The 19,848-nt window shown below is 38.5% G+C and overlaps 1 protein-coding gene across 1 annotated transcript in view; it reads right to left on the reverse strand.

Moving 5' to 3' along the window:
* RPS6KA2 (ribosomal protein S6 kinase A2) overlaps positions 1-19,848 on the reverse strand; it is a 134,678-nt gene that overhangs the window by 67,667 nt on the left and 47,163 nt on the right. The window contains exon 3 of the mRNA XM_081329452.1: positions 18,991-19,072. Coding sequence (XP_081185578.1) covers positions 18,991-19,072 — 82 coding nt within the window. The remainder of the gene's footprint in view (positions 1-18,990; positions 19,073-19,848) is intronic.

A 19,848-nucleotide genomic window follows, 5' to 3' on the forward strand; every position in this document is an offset into this window, starting at 1 on the left:
TCTTACCGTATGTTAAAGAATCAAGAGACTTTGGAAAGGAACCATTTAGAGTCACAAGAGAATCATAAAAGCACACAAGCAACACTGGAGAAGTTAAATGAAGAATTTTTGGATATAAAGGGAAAACTGGAAACTCAAAATCAAATGATAATAAAAAACCAACAGAAGATACGTAAGATTGAAGAAAAAACAGATGGTAATGACAAAAACATAGCAATGTTACTGCGAGAAAATGAAAAATTAGATAACGAAATTAAGATTTTAGAGATGGCAAATGCGGAACACTATTTAAGATTCCAAAACATTCCTGAAGATAAAGCGGAAAACATAGAAGAGGTGATTATTGACATCTTGGAGGAGGCTCTGAAAGCGGATCAAGGGGAAATTCAACTTGAACTAGATGGGATATTCCGCTTCAATTCAAGCTATGCAAGAAGAAATAAGTTACCAAGAGAAGTACATGTACGGTTTGCAAGGAAGACAACAAGAGATGAAATACTGCGGAAAGTAAGAGATGAACCAATACAATATAAAGATAAAGAAATTGTGGTCTTAAAACAGATACCTAAGAGAGTTACAGATTCACAAAGACAGTACCATTTTTGACTACGAAATTGATGGCTAATGGCATAAACTTTAGATGGCTGATGCCAGAAGGCATCTTAATAAACTGGAACAATACAAGATATAGACTTGATTCAATTTGGAAAGCAGAAGACTTTGAAGAGAAGAATAGGTCAATTTTGGATGAAGGAGTTAAAAGAGGTCAAGGGGAGAGTAAAGAGCAGAAACAAACAGAAGAAAAGACTCAAGGAGCAACTGCACAAATAAAAGAACAAAAAGAGGAAGGTCTCCAAAAGGGGGAGGATGAAGGACTTGCTAGAGAACAAAGATCGGTTAGACCGAAATATAAGTAAATGGAAATGGATAAAGAAAATGGAATCTTTTCAGTAAACATAAATGGATTGAACTCCCCAATTAAAAAAAACAAGATTTTTAGGAAACTATGGAAACTGAATTTGGATATAATTTGTTTGCAACAAATACATATAAAAGCACATTATAAACTATTGGAATATTCAAAAATTGGAAAACCTTACTATGCGTCAGCATAACAGAAAAAAAGAGAAGTGGCTCTATATATTAAAGAGACAATAAATTCTCCTGTGCATATTTCCATTACTCTCAAAGCCCATCCTAAAGCTCCTTTTCCACAGGCTCAAACCCTGAACTGTACCCAGCTATTATTTGTCGATGCATCTTTCTCCAAGAAATTTTTAAGTAATACTTTTTAACATTGAGTCTTTTCTCCAAATAGATTGTATATTTCCTGCCTGAGCAGGGGGTTGACCTCCAAGGTCCCTTCCAACTTATTATTATTATTATTATTATTATTATTATTATTATTATTATTATTATTATTATTATTATTATTATTATTATTATTATTATTATTATTATTATTATTTCATCTCTCTTTGAAGACCAAGACGATTGAGACTACAGATTTCAACCATTTGTTTAATGACTAGTCAAAGTTATAACAGCACTGAAAAAAGTGACTTTACGGCTGGTCCTTGCACTCAAGACCATCATAATATCCTCATGGTCATGTGATCGGAATTTGGGTGCTTGGCAACTGGCATGTATTTAGGACAGTTGCAGCACCCAGGTCATGTGATTTCCATTTGCAACCTTCCCAGACAGCTTGTGATAAACAAAGTAAATGGGAGAAGTTAGAATCACTTAATGACCAAATGATTTACTTAACAATTGCAGTGTTTTGTTTAATATCCATGGCAAAAAAGATCATAAAATCAGGCACAACTCACTGAATAATCGCCTTGCTTATCAATAGAAATTCTGGTCCTAATTGTGATTGTAATTGAGGATTATCTTTGTTTATACCAGGGGTCTGCAACCTTGACAACTTTAAGAGTTGTGGACTTCAGCATAGCTAGCTGAGAAATTCTGGGAGCTGAAGTCCACAAGTTGTCAAGGTTGCAGATCCTGGTCTATACAGTATACATGTACTATTAAATAAAATAAATTCATTTTCCATCTTGTTTATACTTCTCTGCCTTATTAAAGGCAATGTCTTCTTCAAGTCACAATTAGATCCAGTTTGGTAATTACATGGACACAATCATGCAGTTTTCTTAAAACAATGCAGAAACGGTTTGTCACTGTATTCTTTTGGGATGTTTTGTCATTTCCCAGCTCTGGAATTTCCTGCTGATCTAAGTAATAATCTGGGCTAACCCTGTTTAGCTTTTGAGCCCAGATATAGTTGGCCAGATGTTGCCTCTTGCTAAGACTTTTTCCATTATGTTACGTGGTTAATGTTGTTCCAAATTAACAATGTTGCTGTTGGTTATTTCTGATTTATTTTAAAATGACTTATTAAACATTGTTTATAGAATTGGAATCATGGCTCCTTTGGAGTCCTACTGATACAGTAATTTATGATCTTAAAGCTGCCCGATATTCTCATGTTACCACTAAAATTTACAATTTTCATAGAAGATTTTAGGCAATCACTTTACTATATCATATGCCAATTCCAAAACAAGAAGTACGGTAAGTTTGTTTTGTTTATTCAGCAACTTTACTTAAATCATAATCAAAACCCAGTAAAGCAAAACCAAAGCAAAACCCAACAATTGGTATAAAGTGACAAAACTTTGTACATGATAACTGCAGCAAGATTGTTGTATGTACAAAGATGGAAAAATTCAGCATTATCCACAATGGAGGAATAGTTGGTGAAAATGATGGAATATACTGAGATGGCTATTTTTCTATTTTTTTCTTTTCTTTTTCTCCTTTTTGCACTTGCATTTCTCTTCCTTTTCTTTTTCTTACTTTATGCATCTTTTTATATTATTTTGAAAAATCTTTAATAAAATTGTATATGTATATAAAAACAGCAAAGTCACTCTACATCCTAAGAATATGGATCATGCTGATTTATACTTACCAGATTCCAGCTGCTATCAACCATGCAACTAAAGCAGATGTTAATAGGTTGATCTTGAAAAAGCTAAGTGGGATAACACATTAGAACTTCAAGGGCACCCGGTTTTTGCATCTGCAGCGCATGGCTGCGTGAGAGAGGACCTCCGCTCCCCACGGCTAGTTTCTTCCTGCTTGGGGGACCCTAGATGGATCCAAAGTGACTGTGAAGGAGGGGCGCCCCGTCAATCACGGAGTGATGGCAATCACTTTGTTTGATCCAGAGAAAGCCCTCTGAACCCGACAGGAGAAAGGCTAGCATGAGATCAGCATCTAGCCCAGGGGTAGGCAACCTCGGCTCTTTTATGACTCATGGACTTCAACTCCCAGAATTCCTCAGTCAGCTATGACTCAGTCAGCTATGAATCATAAAAGAACCGAGGTTGCCTACCCCTGGTCTAGCCCAAGCTGCTTGCAGCCAAAGTCCCAAAGCATGAACTTAAACATCGGTGAACAGCGTGCTTGGAATTGGTGAGAGTAATGATCTTCTTTCTTCTATCTACTATTTAAATCCTTGAAAAGATCCACAAAAGCAAGAAAATCTCCAGAAGTGAAGGGAGGGAATTATTTCCCCATTCCCTTATGGACAGAAGCGGCGAATTAACATAAAAGGTTGAAAGATATATACTAAAATTTGATTTAAAATATTTCAGTCTGGACAAATCTAGGAACTAAAAAACTGTCAAGATTATACCCTAAAAAATTCTGATGGAATTATAAAAATATATAACAAAAATAACTTTTTGATGGAAAGAAAAATTGAAAAAAGAAATAACTGCTGACATCTAGTGGAGAATCAGAGAATAGAACACTAACAATAAGGACTCAGAAATTGGCAGAATGCCCAGAAACAAAGAAAAAGTTGTTCCTTTGAATTGCAAATAACCTTGAAGACAGCTGGGAACAAAGGAAGAGTCAGCTATAAGATTAAAAAGTGTTTGGGGAAAAACAAACAAACACCTGGACTGTTGCTTAAACCTAGGAACTCTTTATGGGGAAAAAAACCTTTAGCTTTTTGATTGGGCTATGGGCAAAACTAAGAAGTTAAAAAAAAAGGTGTCTCCTTTTTGCTGCCAAGAAACCTAGGTGGACACGTTCATGAAGTCATCAATTCAATTGAGGATTTACCTTTAGCACCATAAAAGGCAAACAAGGACAGCTGCAAAAGAATGCCGCTTCAGATGATTAAAATTGTTAAATACTATGGAAATCTAAAAGTTGTATGGTTTTGTATGATTTTGTTTTGTTTGGAAGATGGGTTCATAATTTTAATCACAGAAGGGCCAAATGCATAGCCCAACTTGAAGTAAAAGTAGAACTTGGTTGACACACGGAGAGCAATACGAAGTCCTAAGTATGTAGGTCGAAGCAGAAAGTTAAAGAAAAATCAGAAGGCGAAGGCAAACCATTTTAGCCCTGTTGCCAACAACCTCCTGCCCCCTAGCCCTCCAGATACATCTGTGTAGTCTCCAAGAATTGAGCTTACTCCTGGGAATATTTTCAACTGAGGTTACAAATAGAGATCTTGAGAGAATACCAATAAATACAGGCACCATGATAACAGCATCACAACAATTCCAAGACTGAAGTTAAAAATGTGGGACAATCAGCTGTTGCAGAGAGTTATTGCTGGTTATGGAGCATGCAGGCTGCAGTAACTACAGATATCCTGGAAATCAATGGGCAGCTGAGCTAGTTGAGGGTGATGAAGAGATGACACTAACAGCAAAGATACTGGATGCTGTGCCCCAGTAAGAACCTGGCAGGAAAGTTAAGTCTAAGAAGCTTGCAGAAGTGCAGCTCAAGATGAGGTAAGTAAGTGAGTGGCATGGAAGAAAATAATAATGAACATGAAGATTGGGAACTTAGCAGAGGAAAGGAAAAAAAAACCCTTATAGGGCACATCACACCTATTTCCTTAGCTTTTTATGACTATAACTTTGTTGTTTGTATCTCATGATTTATGTTGATTGCTTTTATTTAGTATCCTATTATGATTTATGTTGACTGATTATTTAGTGCCCTACAATTATCACATTGTCAACCTCTCATCGCCCGGTTCGCTCCCACAGAGTCGGCCTCCTCAGAGTTCCATTGGTTAAGCAATGTCGGCTGGTGACCCCTAGGGGGAGAGCCTTCTCTGTGGGCGCGCCGACCCTCTGGAATAAGTTGCCTCCGGAGCTGTGGATGGCCCCCGACCTTCGGTCCTTTTGCTGTGACCTGAAGACATGGATGTTTCAACAATCGGACCTGGACTGACTATGGTTTTAAATTTGGTTTTATGGGGTTAAATTACTATGTATTGAACATATCTACTGTTTAATTCTTTTTTAAATTTTGTATTTTCATGTTCTTTTTTAGTTTTTATTGTTGTGAGCCGCCCTGAGTCCTTAGGGAGAAGGGCGGCATATAAATATAATAAATCAAATCAAATCAAAATCTTATGATTTATGATGATTGCATTTTATGATTATGATCATGATTTATCTCTTGTTGCTTGTATGTACATTGAGAGCTCACGCATCAGAAACAAACTCTTTGTGTGTGTTCAATCACATTAGGCCAATAAAGAATTATATGGTGTTCTAACCACAAAAAGAGGAGGAGGTTGACACAAAAAAAGGGCAAATTGATTACTACTGGTAATCAAGGAAGCAAAATCCTTGAAACTTGACATCGTCTCCAAATCCAAACTTATGCATTTTATTTACCACTTATATTCTGACAAAGGCATAATACAATCATTATCGCTATCATGCTCATCATCATTAAAAAAAAATCTTGAGTTATCTCCTCTATTATGAGTTGTTAATAATAGAAATTCTTTCTGGCTTTCATCAATTACAGCTTCCCTTCACACTGATTTACATTACTGTATTATTTTATTGCCTTATGAATATCAATAATCAAAACTTTTCACAGCAATGGAAGGAAACAGATGACTGTACTACCAGACAAACTCATGCCACTATTAAGAAGATATTTTTGTAACCAAAGCATTTGTCCTACTGTTTGCATTTTAATTCATTTAATGAATGATGCTGGTTGGGACAAGTCTGGAAATACAAATAAATCCATGCATTCAAAAGAGATGTAAAACACATCAGTCTCTGTAGATTTGTGTGACAGTGAAACAGTGCAATATGTGAAAATGGTTTTTTCTTTGGCATGAATCAGTAGCACTGAATGGAATCCATTTTTGTATAAGTAAGGGGACGGGATTTTAAACATTTACTCTGTATAAGCACAAAAGTTCATCTGACATTTTTTGCATGGGTGAAGACACAAAAGATAACGTCCAAACCAAATATGCTGTATGTGAAGCTATGGGGACAAGGTCATAGATAGCAAGGATCAGTGCTTCTTTTGTCATAGGACGCACCAGAACAGAGTTCTGGCACCTTTTTTTTAATGGATTTTCCAAGTTTTAACAGTAACTTTTGAAAAAAAAAATTGCTCCACGTGGACTTGAATCGCCCTGTCAAGTGTAGCAGGTCGGAGGCAAAATCATTAAAACGGTGCATGAGGGCTGCTTGTGTGTCGAGTCTGATGCAAGCGTACTTTGTCCATGCTGGTTGTGATGGTGCTGCTCGGCTTGTGGCACTGCTCGGCTTGTGATTGGTCTTGTGGTCACGCGCTGAGTGCTTACTGTGGGTGGCGGCCATTATGTTTTGTTACACAACTGACGTGGGTGAGTGTGTGTACAGTGATTGACTACGTGTGACAGGTAAATAATTTCTTTATTTTAAAAAATTGTTGGTGAATTGAAAATCTTTTTTAAATTTTTAGTGTAAAAGTGTGACCCCAAATTTAAAAATGGAAAAAAAAACTAATTACTTCCCAACCACCGGTCCTGCTAAGAACTGAATATATAATTATTTTAATAAAAGATTAACAAGATGTGAGTTCCGGCACCTTTTTTCTTACAAAAAAGCACTGGCAAGGATAATCTTTGCTTGCTGTGTTTGATAGTAAACTATATGATTTAATTCTGACTTAGCGCAATGTGAATCCTATTGTGATTGTTGCAAAATGCATTTTACGGATCTTGATTACAACCAACGAGGATTTAATGTAATGCGTGGTCCCAATTATGAAGCCTTATTATATCCAATTTATTCTGCTTTCTACAGTGCAAAGAAGTCAAAATCTTTCTTGGGTTCTGCCCCCTAAAATAAACTCTAAGCTTTCTCCTCCCACATTTCCAAGTTAATTGATATCTGAGCATTTTTTTTGATGGCTTAGGAGGCAGCTGGAGTAGGTCTGTATTGGATCTCTTTAGCCTGTGAACCACTAGTTGCTACCTCAATAGATTCAGCCCTTAAACTCAGTGTCCCAGCCAAATGAGTGTTAATCACAGAAAGGGCTTTCTCCTTCATATTTTACATGCTGGGCACTCACTTTTTACCTACTTAGAAGATTTGGGACTTTAAGCAAAGCCCTTTTTTATTTTTCAGGCTCTTTAAAACCAAGTTCAAACATATCTGAATCTACCCCTACCTCTATCTATGTATAAATGAAATCTGGCACTGCTTGACAATTTATCATTCTACTTTTATTTTCTGCCACTGGATGTTTTTTAAATACTCCCATCAAATTTATTGGCATTGTATTAATGTTCTTGTTGTTACTCTAAGCCACCCAGAGATCTCTGCTACTGGGCTGTATGTCCATCCTAAATCATGCCAACCAATATGTTTATAGGTTGTTTGATTTACTTACACAATTTGTAATCCACCCAATTCTACACCCGCTGGAAGGCTAGATGGAAAGAATCCAATGCGTCACTTTTGTCTTCTATCTTTTTACTCAGGAAAACATTCACAGAAATGGAAAATTACATCTTTCCAATATAGCAGAGGAATTGGAAGAAAAGCAAATGTGATTGAATTAAGCTACAAGATCCCCTCTCAGGGCACTGCAACTCAGCTGGTAACAGTAATAAAAGCTCAACCAGGATAGATTTACTGATCTGCTTACTGCTAGTGGAGGAGATAATTTAGAGCACTTACTTAAACCTTCTGTTTAGCTGTTGTAATAACTGCCTTTTAAGTCCAAAAATGACATGATAGTGCATGTTGGGAATTGTGATTGATTTTAATTTACAATCCCTACTCCTGGTTAAAGAATCCCAGAGCCAGTAATAGGAACGTTCTGCAGGAAAGCAATCAGAACAATGCAGCAATAAATTGATGCCATGATTACATTACTGCTTTCCATTTCTTCACTGAGAAAATAATATTCCTTACCATTTAAAAATTTAGCACTATATTCCAAGGACCAAGATTATTTAAAAAAAAGAAAGATAAACTCAACTGTACAACTGAAATTAAAAAAGTATTTCTAAGCCACGTTAATTTAAAGCATCCATATCTCATTTTGATTGCAATATATCATTGTTTTAGTGCAATCCTGATCATATGGAGAGCTTTCTTGAAATCCATATTAACCTGAGGGCATTTGTCTTAAAAGCAGTCTCCTTAATACATGTTAATTGATCACTGCACCTGCAACTAACCTCAAGAACAGTGAAAAAAAGAGTAACCCCACCATTCTAAATATGGCTTTAAAACAAATAAGCAGCACTTCATATTTCAGCTAGGAGGAAACTGGTAGCCTTTCAGAATTCCCCTATAGACCAGCCTAGCTGTTGAGCTGTGTATCAACTGAATTTTCTAAACTAGATAGAAATCAGCCCTACATGGTTTACTTTATATTATACTGTAGTAAGCAGGGGGTTACTCTACAATGTGAAGTCATTTCCTGCTAAAAGGTAAAGGTAAAGGTTCCCCCGCACATGCGTGCTAGTCGTTTCCGACTCTAGGGGCCGGTGCTCATCTCCGTTTCAAAGCTGAAGAGCCAGCGCTTGTCCGAGAATGTCTCCGTGGTCATGTGGCCGGCATGACTAGATGCCAAACGCGCACAGAACACTGTTACCTTCCCACCGTAGTGGTCCCTATTTTTCTACTTGCATTTTTACGTGCTTTCGAACTGCTAGGTTGGCAGAAACTGGGATGAGTAACAGGCGCTCACTCTGTTACGTGGCACTCGGGATTCGACCCGCCAAACTGCCGACCTTCTGATCGACAAGCTCAGCTTCCTAACCCACTGAGCCACCATGTCCCTTCATTTCCTGCTAGAAGGCTACAATTAGCAAGGTTGAAAATAGGTGCTCCTGGCTGGGAAACCAGATAAATATGTGGATTTAGAAAATCCTCCAACTGCATGCTTGGTCCTTTTGAGAGTATATCCCATTCAGACAGCCAAGTTGATGCAATGGTTAAGATGCTGGCTTAGAAACCAGGAGATTGTGAGTTCTAGGGCTAGGCCTCCCTTAGGCATGAAAGCCAGCTGGGTGACTTTGGGTCAGTCATTCTCTCTCACCTAATCCCACCTCACAGGGTTACCGTTATGGGGAGACTAGGCAGGAATATTAAGAACATTTGCTGCTTTGAGTTGACCAAGTTTTTTTTAAGTGGGATAAAAATCTAATAATATCTACTAATAATTCAAGCCTGAGAGACCTGCCATCTCTCTAGAATGATGATCCTTTATAATGAAAACTTCTGTCTTGATCGGATTCAGATTTAATTTACCACCCTCATCCAATCCAATACCAGTGGGCAGCATTCAAGGATGCCCAACCAATAACGTCAAGTTATTACCAGGAAATATCTTTGGGTTTCAGGAAGATGTTATTAAATTCCATTTGCAAGCTGCCCAGCTCCCAATGATTCTGGGTGGCTTATAACAAAAGACAGGAAACAATAAGGGAAAAAATAACTCCAAATCTCACCACAGAATGTATCTCTCATTTTGGAGAATTAATAGTCTCCAATTAATAGTATCTGAAAGCTATATAAGGCATAAGAACAAAAACATTGTGAGGCAGTGTTGCTTCTCCCTAGACCAGAGGTCCCCAACCTTTTGGGCACCAGGGACTGGTTCCGTGGAGAGAGGTTTTTCTGTGGACCAGAGGGGGTGTGCTTTTGAATACTGCCTGCATCCTGAGGATGGAGCTTTGCTTGTTTGTGCGGCCTGGTTGCTGGCATGCCACGGACCGGTACTGGTCCACGGACCGGGGACCCCTGCCCTAGACCTCTCAGGTGATACAAGGGTATCATAGTAGATAGTATTGCTGAGATGTCAAGAATACAACTACAATCTATATTTGATATCCTCAAAGATAATTAATTAGTCTAACAAAGCCAGCCTCGGTTCCATAGCCACAAGTGAATTTTAAATGGGTAAAAAACAATTTCCCCCCAGATTGTCTCTCTTGATTGTCTTGCTCAACTGTGTAAAGGTTTGGCCTTTTATGCCTATGTCCCAAAGCACTAGCAGAGACTTCTTTTTAAGTGGACTAATAATTACCTCCTTTAACAAGGCAGCATCCTGTTTAATCCTCAGAGAGGTATTTACGGTGTTAACAAAAGCATTTCTAATATCCTCTTACGAATTAACTGGAAGGCAAGCCGAGCAACGATGTAAAGACTAAGAGGCAAAACATATTGCTCAGACTATCTCACTACATTCTTGGGTTCCTAAAATTGAAATTGATCCAGTTAACCTGTTTAACAGATGTACCAGATATCCTCTGTAGTAATACTGGCATTCACACTGACCTAAATAGAAGAATTTTTTCCATAAAATATATTTAAAAGCACTACAGTAAGACTTTGAGAATTCTATGATTCTGGGAGGAGGAAGGGATGAACAAAGAGTATGATTCAGCCCATTCAAAACTCATGCAATCTAACAAACACAAATTTGAGATGTATCTGGACAGAGAAAAATGGTTTTTCTGATGTGCTTATCACCACAGCATAGGTCTTTAAATGGGCTTTATGCTGTGCCTTATTAGATGCAAGTTTAATCTTCCTTCTCTTATGTTCTAATCTAGTGTCTTGATGCTATAATTTAGCATCTCAAAAAGACAAGATAAAGGTTCTAGAGTCTAGAACAATTCTAGAGATGAGGGGTATCATCTGCTTAAGTCCACCTTTATTAGGTCCCTATTAAGGAAAATCATCAACACTTTATGGGAGGGATATGTATCCCCAACCCAAGGAGGCAATTTTAAGACCTTTACTAATAAACTCTCCCTTAACCAGGGAAATCTGAGCAATTATAGACCAGTCTCAAATGTTTCTTTCTAAGAAAAAGGGCCAAGATTTGGGGAATCTTAAAGTTCCAAATATATCTGAATAGTACTGATTTTCTGGATCTGGTATATTTCAACTGAGCTGTCAGTCAGAATAGGGTACTGAAACTGCTTTGTTCAATTGGGGGATGACCTAAGCCGAAAACTAGATGGGGAGATTCAGTTTTAATAGTTCTCCTGGTCATCTCAGCACTTTCAGTACTGTTCATCATAAATCCAATACTGGATCACTTAGTGCAGACATGTCAAACACAAGGCCCGGGGGCCGGATCCGGCCCGCGAAGTGGTTTCATGTGGCCCACGAAGCCATCCTGGAAACAGTGAGGGAACGGCCCCCACTGCCTTGGCCCTGGCCCAGAGACCCTCCTTCTGCCAGAGACCCTCAGATCTGTCCCACTCCTGCCCAGGCCCCCATAGGCACCCTTCATGCGAACGATGTAGAGCTGGCCATGCCCACCCAGTAGGCCATATGCACTCTAGCCATGCCCACCCAGTAGGCCACACCGACCCAGGCCACACCCACCCGGCCCCTTGAGGGCAACCGCAATGCTGATGCGGCCCTCAATGAAATTGAGTTTGACACCCCTGACTTAGTGGAACAGTGATACAAGTCTTTCTGTCAGGCCTTTTCAAATAGGTAGTGCTGGAGAAACACTGTTTAACGTCTGGGACACTGACCTACAGTACCCTAAGGAGCTTCATCTTATCCCCCCACCATGATGTTCATAAAACTGCTGGAGGTTTTCAGTATCACCAATCCAGAGGTTCAGCATCAGCAGTACTGGAAAGAGATCTGACTCTATTGCCAAGTTATAGAAGTTAAAAAAAAATCTGTTTTGTCTTGCTGGCAACTTTATGTGTGGGGAAAAGAAGAAAGAATGGAGAACCTAATTCTTGCCAACACACATGAGATGACTGGAAGGAAAAATGAGAGACATCTAAAAACCCACTGCAATGTACATAGAGCTTTCTAAAAGGCTGAAAAGAAAAGGCTAAAATGTGTAAGAAATAAAAGGAAAGGCATAGAATCAAATCAGTCACCAGAAATCAGAATTTTGTCAAAAACACTGAAAGTCTAAATAAGCTGAGGCTTGTAAGGAATGCCTGATACCCTGAAAAAAACCCAGAGGTTATATTGTAAAGAAAAGGAAATGAGTTTGTAATGGATGATGACAAGATAACAGAACGTCTTATCTTTGTATTTTATATCCATTTGTCTCAGAAGAGAACAAAGAATTAGCTAGCCATCATTGTTCCACTAGTGAAAGGAGTGAGATGCAGCTCAGAATACATATTGAGAAGATTTTTTTTTAAAAGAAACCCACTTAACTGATTTAAATGAATTCAATTCTTTGGGGTTAAATGAATTACATCTTAGGTTACTTAAGGAATGAGTAAAGGTTACTGTAGAAGTGCTAATGTTTGAGAACTAGTGAGGTCTGAGAAGATTGGAGAATAGCAAATCTTCAAAAAAAGAGGAGGATCTGAGAAATTACAGAGCTACAGTATTCATTTGCCTTCTATATTCAGAAAGATGACAGTGATTTTTAAATATCAAGTTAGTGAGGACACGGATAAGTGTTAAACAACTAACAAGAGACTGCATGTATCTATTATAAGTCATGTCAAATTTACTTTACTCTTTTTAAAAATATTTACTACCTTAGTAGATCTTGGGAATGTCACAGACATAACAAATCATTTCATTACATGTGTTATGATATAATCAATTACATGGTAAAACTAAGCTATATTACTGTTAGCATGATTTATAATTGATGGAGACTGTACCCTGACAGAATTGATAAATGGCCCCAATGAGCTAAGTAAATGATTATCAAAGTTCCAGATGATAGAGCACTGGAGGAATAGCCAACAACTGAAGATTCAAAATGATCTACACAGGCTTAACAGTGAACTGAAATAAACAGAAAGGATGTCGTGTCAGCACAGAAAAGATGAAAAGCAAAGGTATAGGAAGGGAAAGACATGACTTGGCAATAATATATATGGGAAAGATCTGAATGTCCTAATAGATCACAAATCGAACACGAGGTAACAGTGGGCTGCAGCTGCTAAAAAGCAAATTTTGAGTTGTATTTGTTAACAGGATTCAATCAGGGGAATAATTGTTTCACTCTCTAGCAGTGGCGTAGTGTGGGGGGTGCAGGGGGGGGTGGCCGCACCGGGCGCAACATCTGGGGGGGCGCGCTCGCACTCGCAGCTCTCTGCCCCTGCCTGGCTCACTCACTCTCTCTCACTGCAGTGCTGGCTGTGCGAATCCGATCTGAGCCGCCGGGTCACCGCCCACTGTGGAGGGGGGGGTGCCAGGCGTGCGGTGCGGGTTAGGGGGCGCAAATTACTTGCCTTGCCCCGGGTGCTGACAACCCACGCTGCGCCACTGCTCTCTAGTGCCTTAGTCAGGCTTCATTTGAAATACTGTGTCCAGTTTGAGGCACCACCGTTTACAAAATGTAACAACAAACTGGAGTAAAGTCAGCTACCAAGATGGTACAAGATCTGGAAACCAAATCCTATGAGGAATGGTTAGAGAATCTGGATATGTTTAGCTTGCAGAAAAAACTAAGGGAAGATATGGCAGCAATGTTCCATTAGCTGAAAGGTTGTTACCCAGAAAGAATGGAATTATTCTTTATTTTTCCAGTGGATGACTTTCAAACAGAAACTATACCAAGTAGGGGATTGGCCTCTGAGGTTATTTCCAACTTTGTGATTCTATGATGCCTCAAGAAATATACCTTTTTGATACACGCAGGAATTTTACAAAAACATTTGTCCTTTTTTTTTAACTACATGGCTTAGGCCCGGGATACTTGCAGGACCATCTGCTACCAGGAACGAATTCCCATCGCCCAGTACGCTCACACAGAGAAGGCCTCCTCAGGGTACCGTCGGCTTGACAATGTCGGCTGGCGAACCCCAGGGGAAGGGCCTTCTCTGTAGGAGCGCCAGTCCTATGGAATCAGCTCCCCCCTGAGCTTCGGATGGCCCAAGATCTCCAGTCCTTTCGCTGTGGCCTCAAAACACTCCTTTTCCACCTGGCTGACCTGGACTGACAGGCATTTTAATTATGTTTACAATTTTTAATTTATTTTTAATTTTAATTTATTGCACAGATGACTTTAATTTTAATTTTATCTTAATTTCTGTACTTACTATATGTTATTGTTGTTAGCCGCACTTAGTCCTTCGGGAGATAGGGCGGGATATAAGTCCCATAAATAAATAAATAAATAAATAAATAAATAAATAAATAAATAAATAAATAAATAAATAAATAAATAAATAAATAAACAAATAAACTAGAGTACATCTATAGTGCTAGTGCAAATTACCACTGGACAGACTCAAAGAAATGCTCTGTAAGTGTAATTCTAATGCACATTGATTAATGCAAGTAACTAACTGAAACTGATTATAACTGAAAGTTTTATCTGGGAACTAATCTGTAAGATGCCACTGTCAAAAATCAAATTTCAGGAAGAAAGCCAAATTGAATTAGGAGCTGATTAAATTTAAAAAGCGGAGAGACAGCATCTTTTATCTCCGTGTTTAAATTGTAGATGCTTCATCATTGGATGATTTTAAGAAAAGACTGGACAGCCATTTTTCTGAAAAGGCACACAGTCTCCTGCTTGAGCAGGGGGTTGGGCTAGAAGACCTCCAAGGTCCCCTCCAGCTTTATTCTGATTGGAACATTAAGGCCGCTGTGGAGCCCCATGATAGGTCCATTGGAACAAATCTGCTTGCAGATGTCTTCCTTAATATCTTCCAGGATTCATGTCCCATTTGACTTTATGGTTTTATGTCCGACAAGGCCACCAGACTGGTGAAATGTGAAAGCTTCAAATATGATACTGGCCAAAACAGATAGGACTCTTCCTAATTTTATTCTTGTCTACAATTTCATTATCTAAGTTCTGGCAATATCTTCCCAGATTCCCAGTCTAGACTCCTAAATTCAAAGCCTAAATTTAAAAGGATTTCAAAGTATTCTTCTGGCTGTCCTGGTATTCATAGACAATGGTGAAGCACTATAAGAGCTGGTTTAAATACAGTGATCATCTTATGCTCTTAGGACCATAACTCCATCACTGTTAATCCCGGAGAAAACGTCTGCTGGTGAATCTTGTATTTAACAGCAACTTCTGCTATTTGCTTATATTTTATACATGCTACCAAAGTACACCATTATACTTCTGCATCCTAAACCAATTTCATTAATACTATAAATGCGTCTGATTATTAAAAACAGGAAGAAATTCATGCAGATTTAGCAAATAGTAAATATTTCTTGCTTTACATGCTTTGTGGTAGGAAAGGATAAACATGTGAACTGACTCAGTGACCTTTTTCTGAACCCCAGCTATTAATCAGAATATAATAGGAAACAGAACAGCAGCTTATTTTCTGTAAGAGGAACATTATCTTTGTTTTTCAGATGCGCTTGCAGTATTTGCAGCAGACATGGCACTCCCTTTTTCTCCCCTCTCTATTCAATTTCCCCCTATCAGGGCCAATCTATGTGGGTTTCTTTAGCAATCCAGATTTGCCATTATAATATGCAAGAATATATTCAGGAAGAGATGAGGAGAAAATGTGCAATGCTCTTTAAGCTAATCCAAAAAAAAAGGTCTTTTTCTTCCATTTTTCAGCAGGTCTCCTCTAACTTGTGAGAGGATTCTGACATTTATTGAAGTCTTCATGTCTATCAATATAAGCCCCCCTAAACATTACGTTCTGCCTTTGCTTATGTGAGGATACAAAGCAAAGGACATAGGTGCAGTCAGCCATATCAGGTAGACCAAATGGGAAATAGAATAGAGCTGGAAGGGACCTTGGAGGTCTTCTAGTCCAGCCCCCTGCTCAAGCAGGAGAACCCATACAATCCAATTCTAATTCATTGTAAAGTTTCATTAACAGAACCCTGGATGTCTGAAAGTCTAATTCTCCCACTTGTCACCTTTTCAGCCCAAGAACTTAGGGAGGATCCTTCTGAGCCTCTTGCCCCACCCACTATGTTGTCACTTATCTGACCGTTCCCTAGGCAGCATCTCTTTGTCCCGCCTCTTAAGATCCTTCAAACATACTATAACAGATGCTTGCTATTTCCGCAGTTTCTTTCAAAGTATGGTGATTTATAATAATTGATAGTAAAGAATAATAGTCAGATCTTTGAGCAGTAAAAATAAAAGGTAGCGGGTTTCGCAAACAAAACCGCAGCTTCAAAAAGCAGAACCTAGATTGGAAGACAATACACTTTGCAAGTCTTGTAATACATTCCTAGCATATATATATCCAGAGATGTTCCACTTGTTTCTAGGGGATTTATTTATTCAGATAGAAGTACTATCTGAAACATTCCACTACATCACAGAACAATAACAGGAGTGGGGAAGCTGGCAGATGAGGTGTGTTTTCTGAACTGCACTGAGTTTTTCATTTTTTAAAAAAATATATATATATACATGTGTAAACTTCAGTGATTTGTAAAGTTAATTCAAAAACTATTACAAATATCAAATAATGCTTAAATCATAAAGGAAAATTATAAAGAGGAGAATTAAAATAATTCACATCTCTAAAGTCAACTTCCATATCTAAAAATCTGAAATGGGATAAAATACCGGTAGTTTAGCATAAGAAAAGGTAGCAAGGCATTTTGTGGTGAAGTGGAATCACAGTAGAAGCAGAAAAAAACAGTATTCTTAGAAATGTAAAGTTTGATGTACCATTTATAACTATTCTAGTGCAATATTGACTTTAATCCAAGCTCTTATTTCTCACATTTTTTTGGTTTTAACACAATTAGGCCCAATTGCATCCATTAGGCAAAGGATTGAGTGATTGAAATAGCATATAAATCAACAAACTAAATAGGAGAGTGCAAGAACATCATATTTCACCCATTCACTTCTCTGAAAGATTTCTAAAGTGCAGTATTTTTCATCAGACTGAATGACAACCCATCAAAAATAGGGCAGAATTTCTCTGCTTCATATTAGCTCATAATGTTCCTGGTAGCTTCTTCTTGAATATATTTACAACAAAGAAAGTTTTCTAAATTTCACTACCAAATTACTTTTACTTGGAGGGTTACTTTTTTCTGATTTGCAACTGCCGTTATTTTTACTTGCTTATGTAATAAATAATCCAATAAATATTGCTTCCCATTTGTCAAGAAAGTCTAGGCAGCAAACAAATAAAAATAGAATTTAATTAAAACAATAACTGACTAAAGTTGCATTAAGGCCCAATATAAACACAAGAACCATTTGACACATACATTCGTGTTGGAGTTCCCATGCTAACTTCCCAAATCCCAATATCTGGGGGGGGGGGAAGCCAGATTTCATGGCCTTGTATTAGGTCAAAAGAGCAGGAGCTGTCCATATTTAGTGGGGAGCCTGCTCTATAGAGTAAGCAGCATAACAAAGAAGGTGTGCTTCCAGGTACCCACCATTATTTTATAGATGGCACCTGGATTATGTTCACTCTGCCAGATCTGAAACTTATCAGTCAGTCAGAAACCACAAGGCCACTCACAAGCAACTGGTTTCATGCCATGTAGGGTTTTAAAAGTGTCAACCAGCACCTTGAGTGCAGTTCATGTAGGAGCAGTGGTATACCTGCTGCACCTGCCGATTCATTCTGGAGTAAAAGAGGCATCCACATGTATGAATGACTGCAAGCAGTGCCTCTCAATCTAGAAATGGCTGCAATTGGAGCACAAGATGTATTGGTATGAAATTTCTTCTCTAGGATCCTACATACCTATGTTGCCCTAAACATCCTGTAGCATTAACTCACTCTTCCTTATTTTACAAAGAGAAATCAAGAAAGATCACGTTCCATTTCCCTTGGTCGTATATAAAAGGAGCTGGATTTTAGGCTAATTTCCTTTTTTATCCATAGCTACCTTTGTTGAGTCAGAATATAAGAGCCAAACATAATATTCAGAGTAATTCCATGTTATGACACTGATATACATACATACAACCTGGAATGCAACAAAATCACTTGTCTACCTTGTTTCCCGAAAATAAGACCTACCCTAAAAATGAGCCCTAGCTTGATTTTTTGAGGGTGGGCCTAATATAAGCCCTACTTCAAAAAGAAGTCCTAGTTTGGGGGCAAGGTGCACGCCTAAAAATCAAGTGAGGGCAGGGTGGGGGATGGAGCTACCCCATGCACCCCGCACCTGCTCACCGTTACAGCCAGGCCTTCCATGCCCTGACACCTGCCTATCTTGTCGGCCCACTTCTGCAGCTGCTCACCACCACTTGCACACGTGCGTCGCCCCCGGTCTCCATTTTGCCACCAGGGGTCTTCAGGAAATGCCTCGACAGCTGTGAATGGAGCTTTGGATTGACGCGCATGGTGGCCCCAGTCTCCATTTTGCTGTCAGAGGCCTTCAGGAAAGGCCTCTACAGCCGGGAACCGAGCTCTGGATTGACACGCATGGTGCCGCCCTGGAGATTGCGTGCATCAATCCGGAGCTCCATTCTCAGCTGCAGAGGCATTTCCTGAGGCCCCAGACGATGAAATGGAGGTTGGGGGCAATGTGTATAAGTGGTAGCGAGTGGCTGCAGAAAAAGTGGGCTGGGTGGGCTGTCGGTGCTGCTGCCAGAAGGTGAGACCATGGAAAAGACATCTCCCGAAAATAAGACCTGGTACTTCTTTTGGAGGCAAAAAAGAAAAAGAAAAAAAAAGATCCTGTCTTATTTTTTGGGGAAACATGATATTAATCAAAAGAGTTATTGTACACTGACTCTCGTTTTTTTTCTTACCTTTTAGAGTTGCTTTCTTAAGTACCTTCATTGCATAGAGCTGCCCAGTATCAGATCCTTTGATTTTTCTCACCAGAAATACCTGTGGGGGCAAAAATCCAAAGGGCACTTCAATGAAGTATGTTTAAAATAGTGGTACATGTTGTATTTGTTTAATGTAAAGTGATCCTGCTAGGTATGTAATTAAGTAAGTATGCATTTCCCTATTCTTCAGTATTTATTTAGAAAATCTACAGTATGTGAGCCCTATTTCCTTAGCAGGTCTTTGTGGCTTATAGATATATATATATATATATATATATATATATATATATATATATATAAAATCCAACAGAAAAGTATAATCAAAACAAGAAATACAAAACAAAGATAAAAAGGACCACACCATAGAAACAGTTGCCCTCACAACCCCTGCAAAAATGGCCAAATTCACAACTGACAGCAAGATTAGAGGACTGGAATAGAAGAAATCTTCATAGGAAATTTAAATGTAAAATATATATAAATCATGATGGATGCTAGAAGTGGGCTTAGAAGACAAACACAGAGGATATGTCATATTTTAAAAAGAGGCTCCACTTACCATCTGGGCCATTTTGGGAGCTACCGGTTGTAACAATTTTAAAGACTAATGCATTATCAGTAGAAGCTCAGGGTCTAAATAAGGGTTAATTCAAAACCCAAAGTTTTACCCAAGCGTTCTTTACTATAAACAGGTTTCTGTATCAGTTTTGTGCTTCAGATATATATATACATTTGCCCACACAGATAGTGAAATAAAGATTTTAGTGGTGAAAGGAAATCAAAAGGCAAAAGGTTTATTTATTGATATTTCGTATTTCTTAACTGCTCATCTCC

Source organism: Vipera berus, assembly GCF_964194415.1.
Source record: "Vipera berus genome assembly, chromosome: 1".
Lineage (NCBI taxonomy): Eukaryota > Metazoa > Chordata > Lepidosauria > Squamata > Viperidae > Vipera > Vipera berus.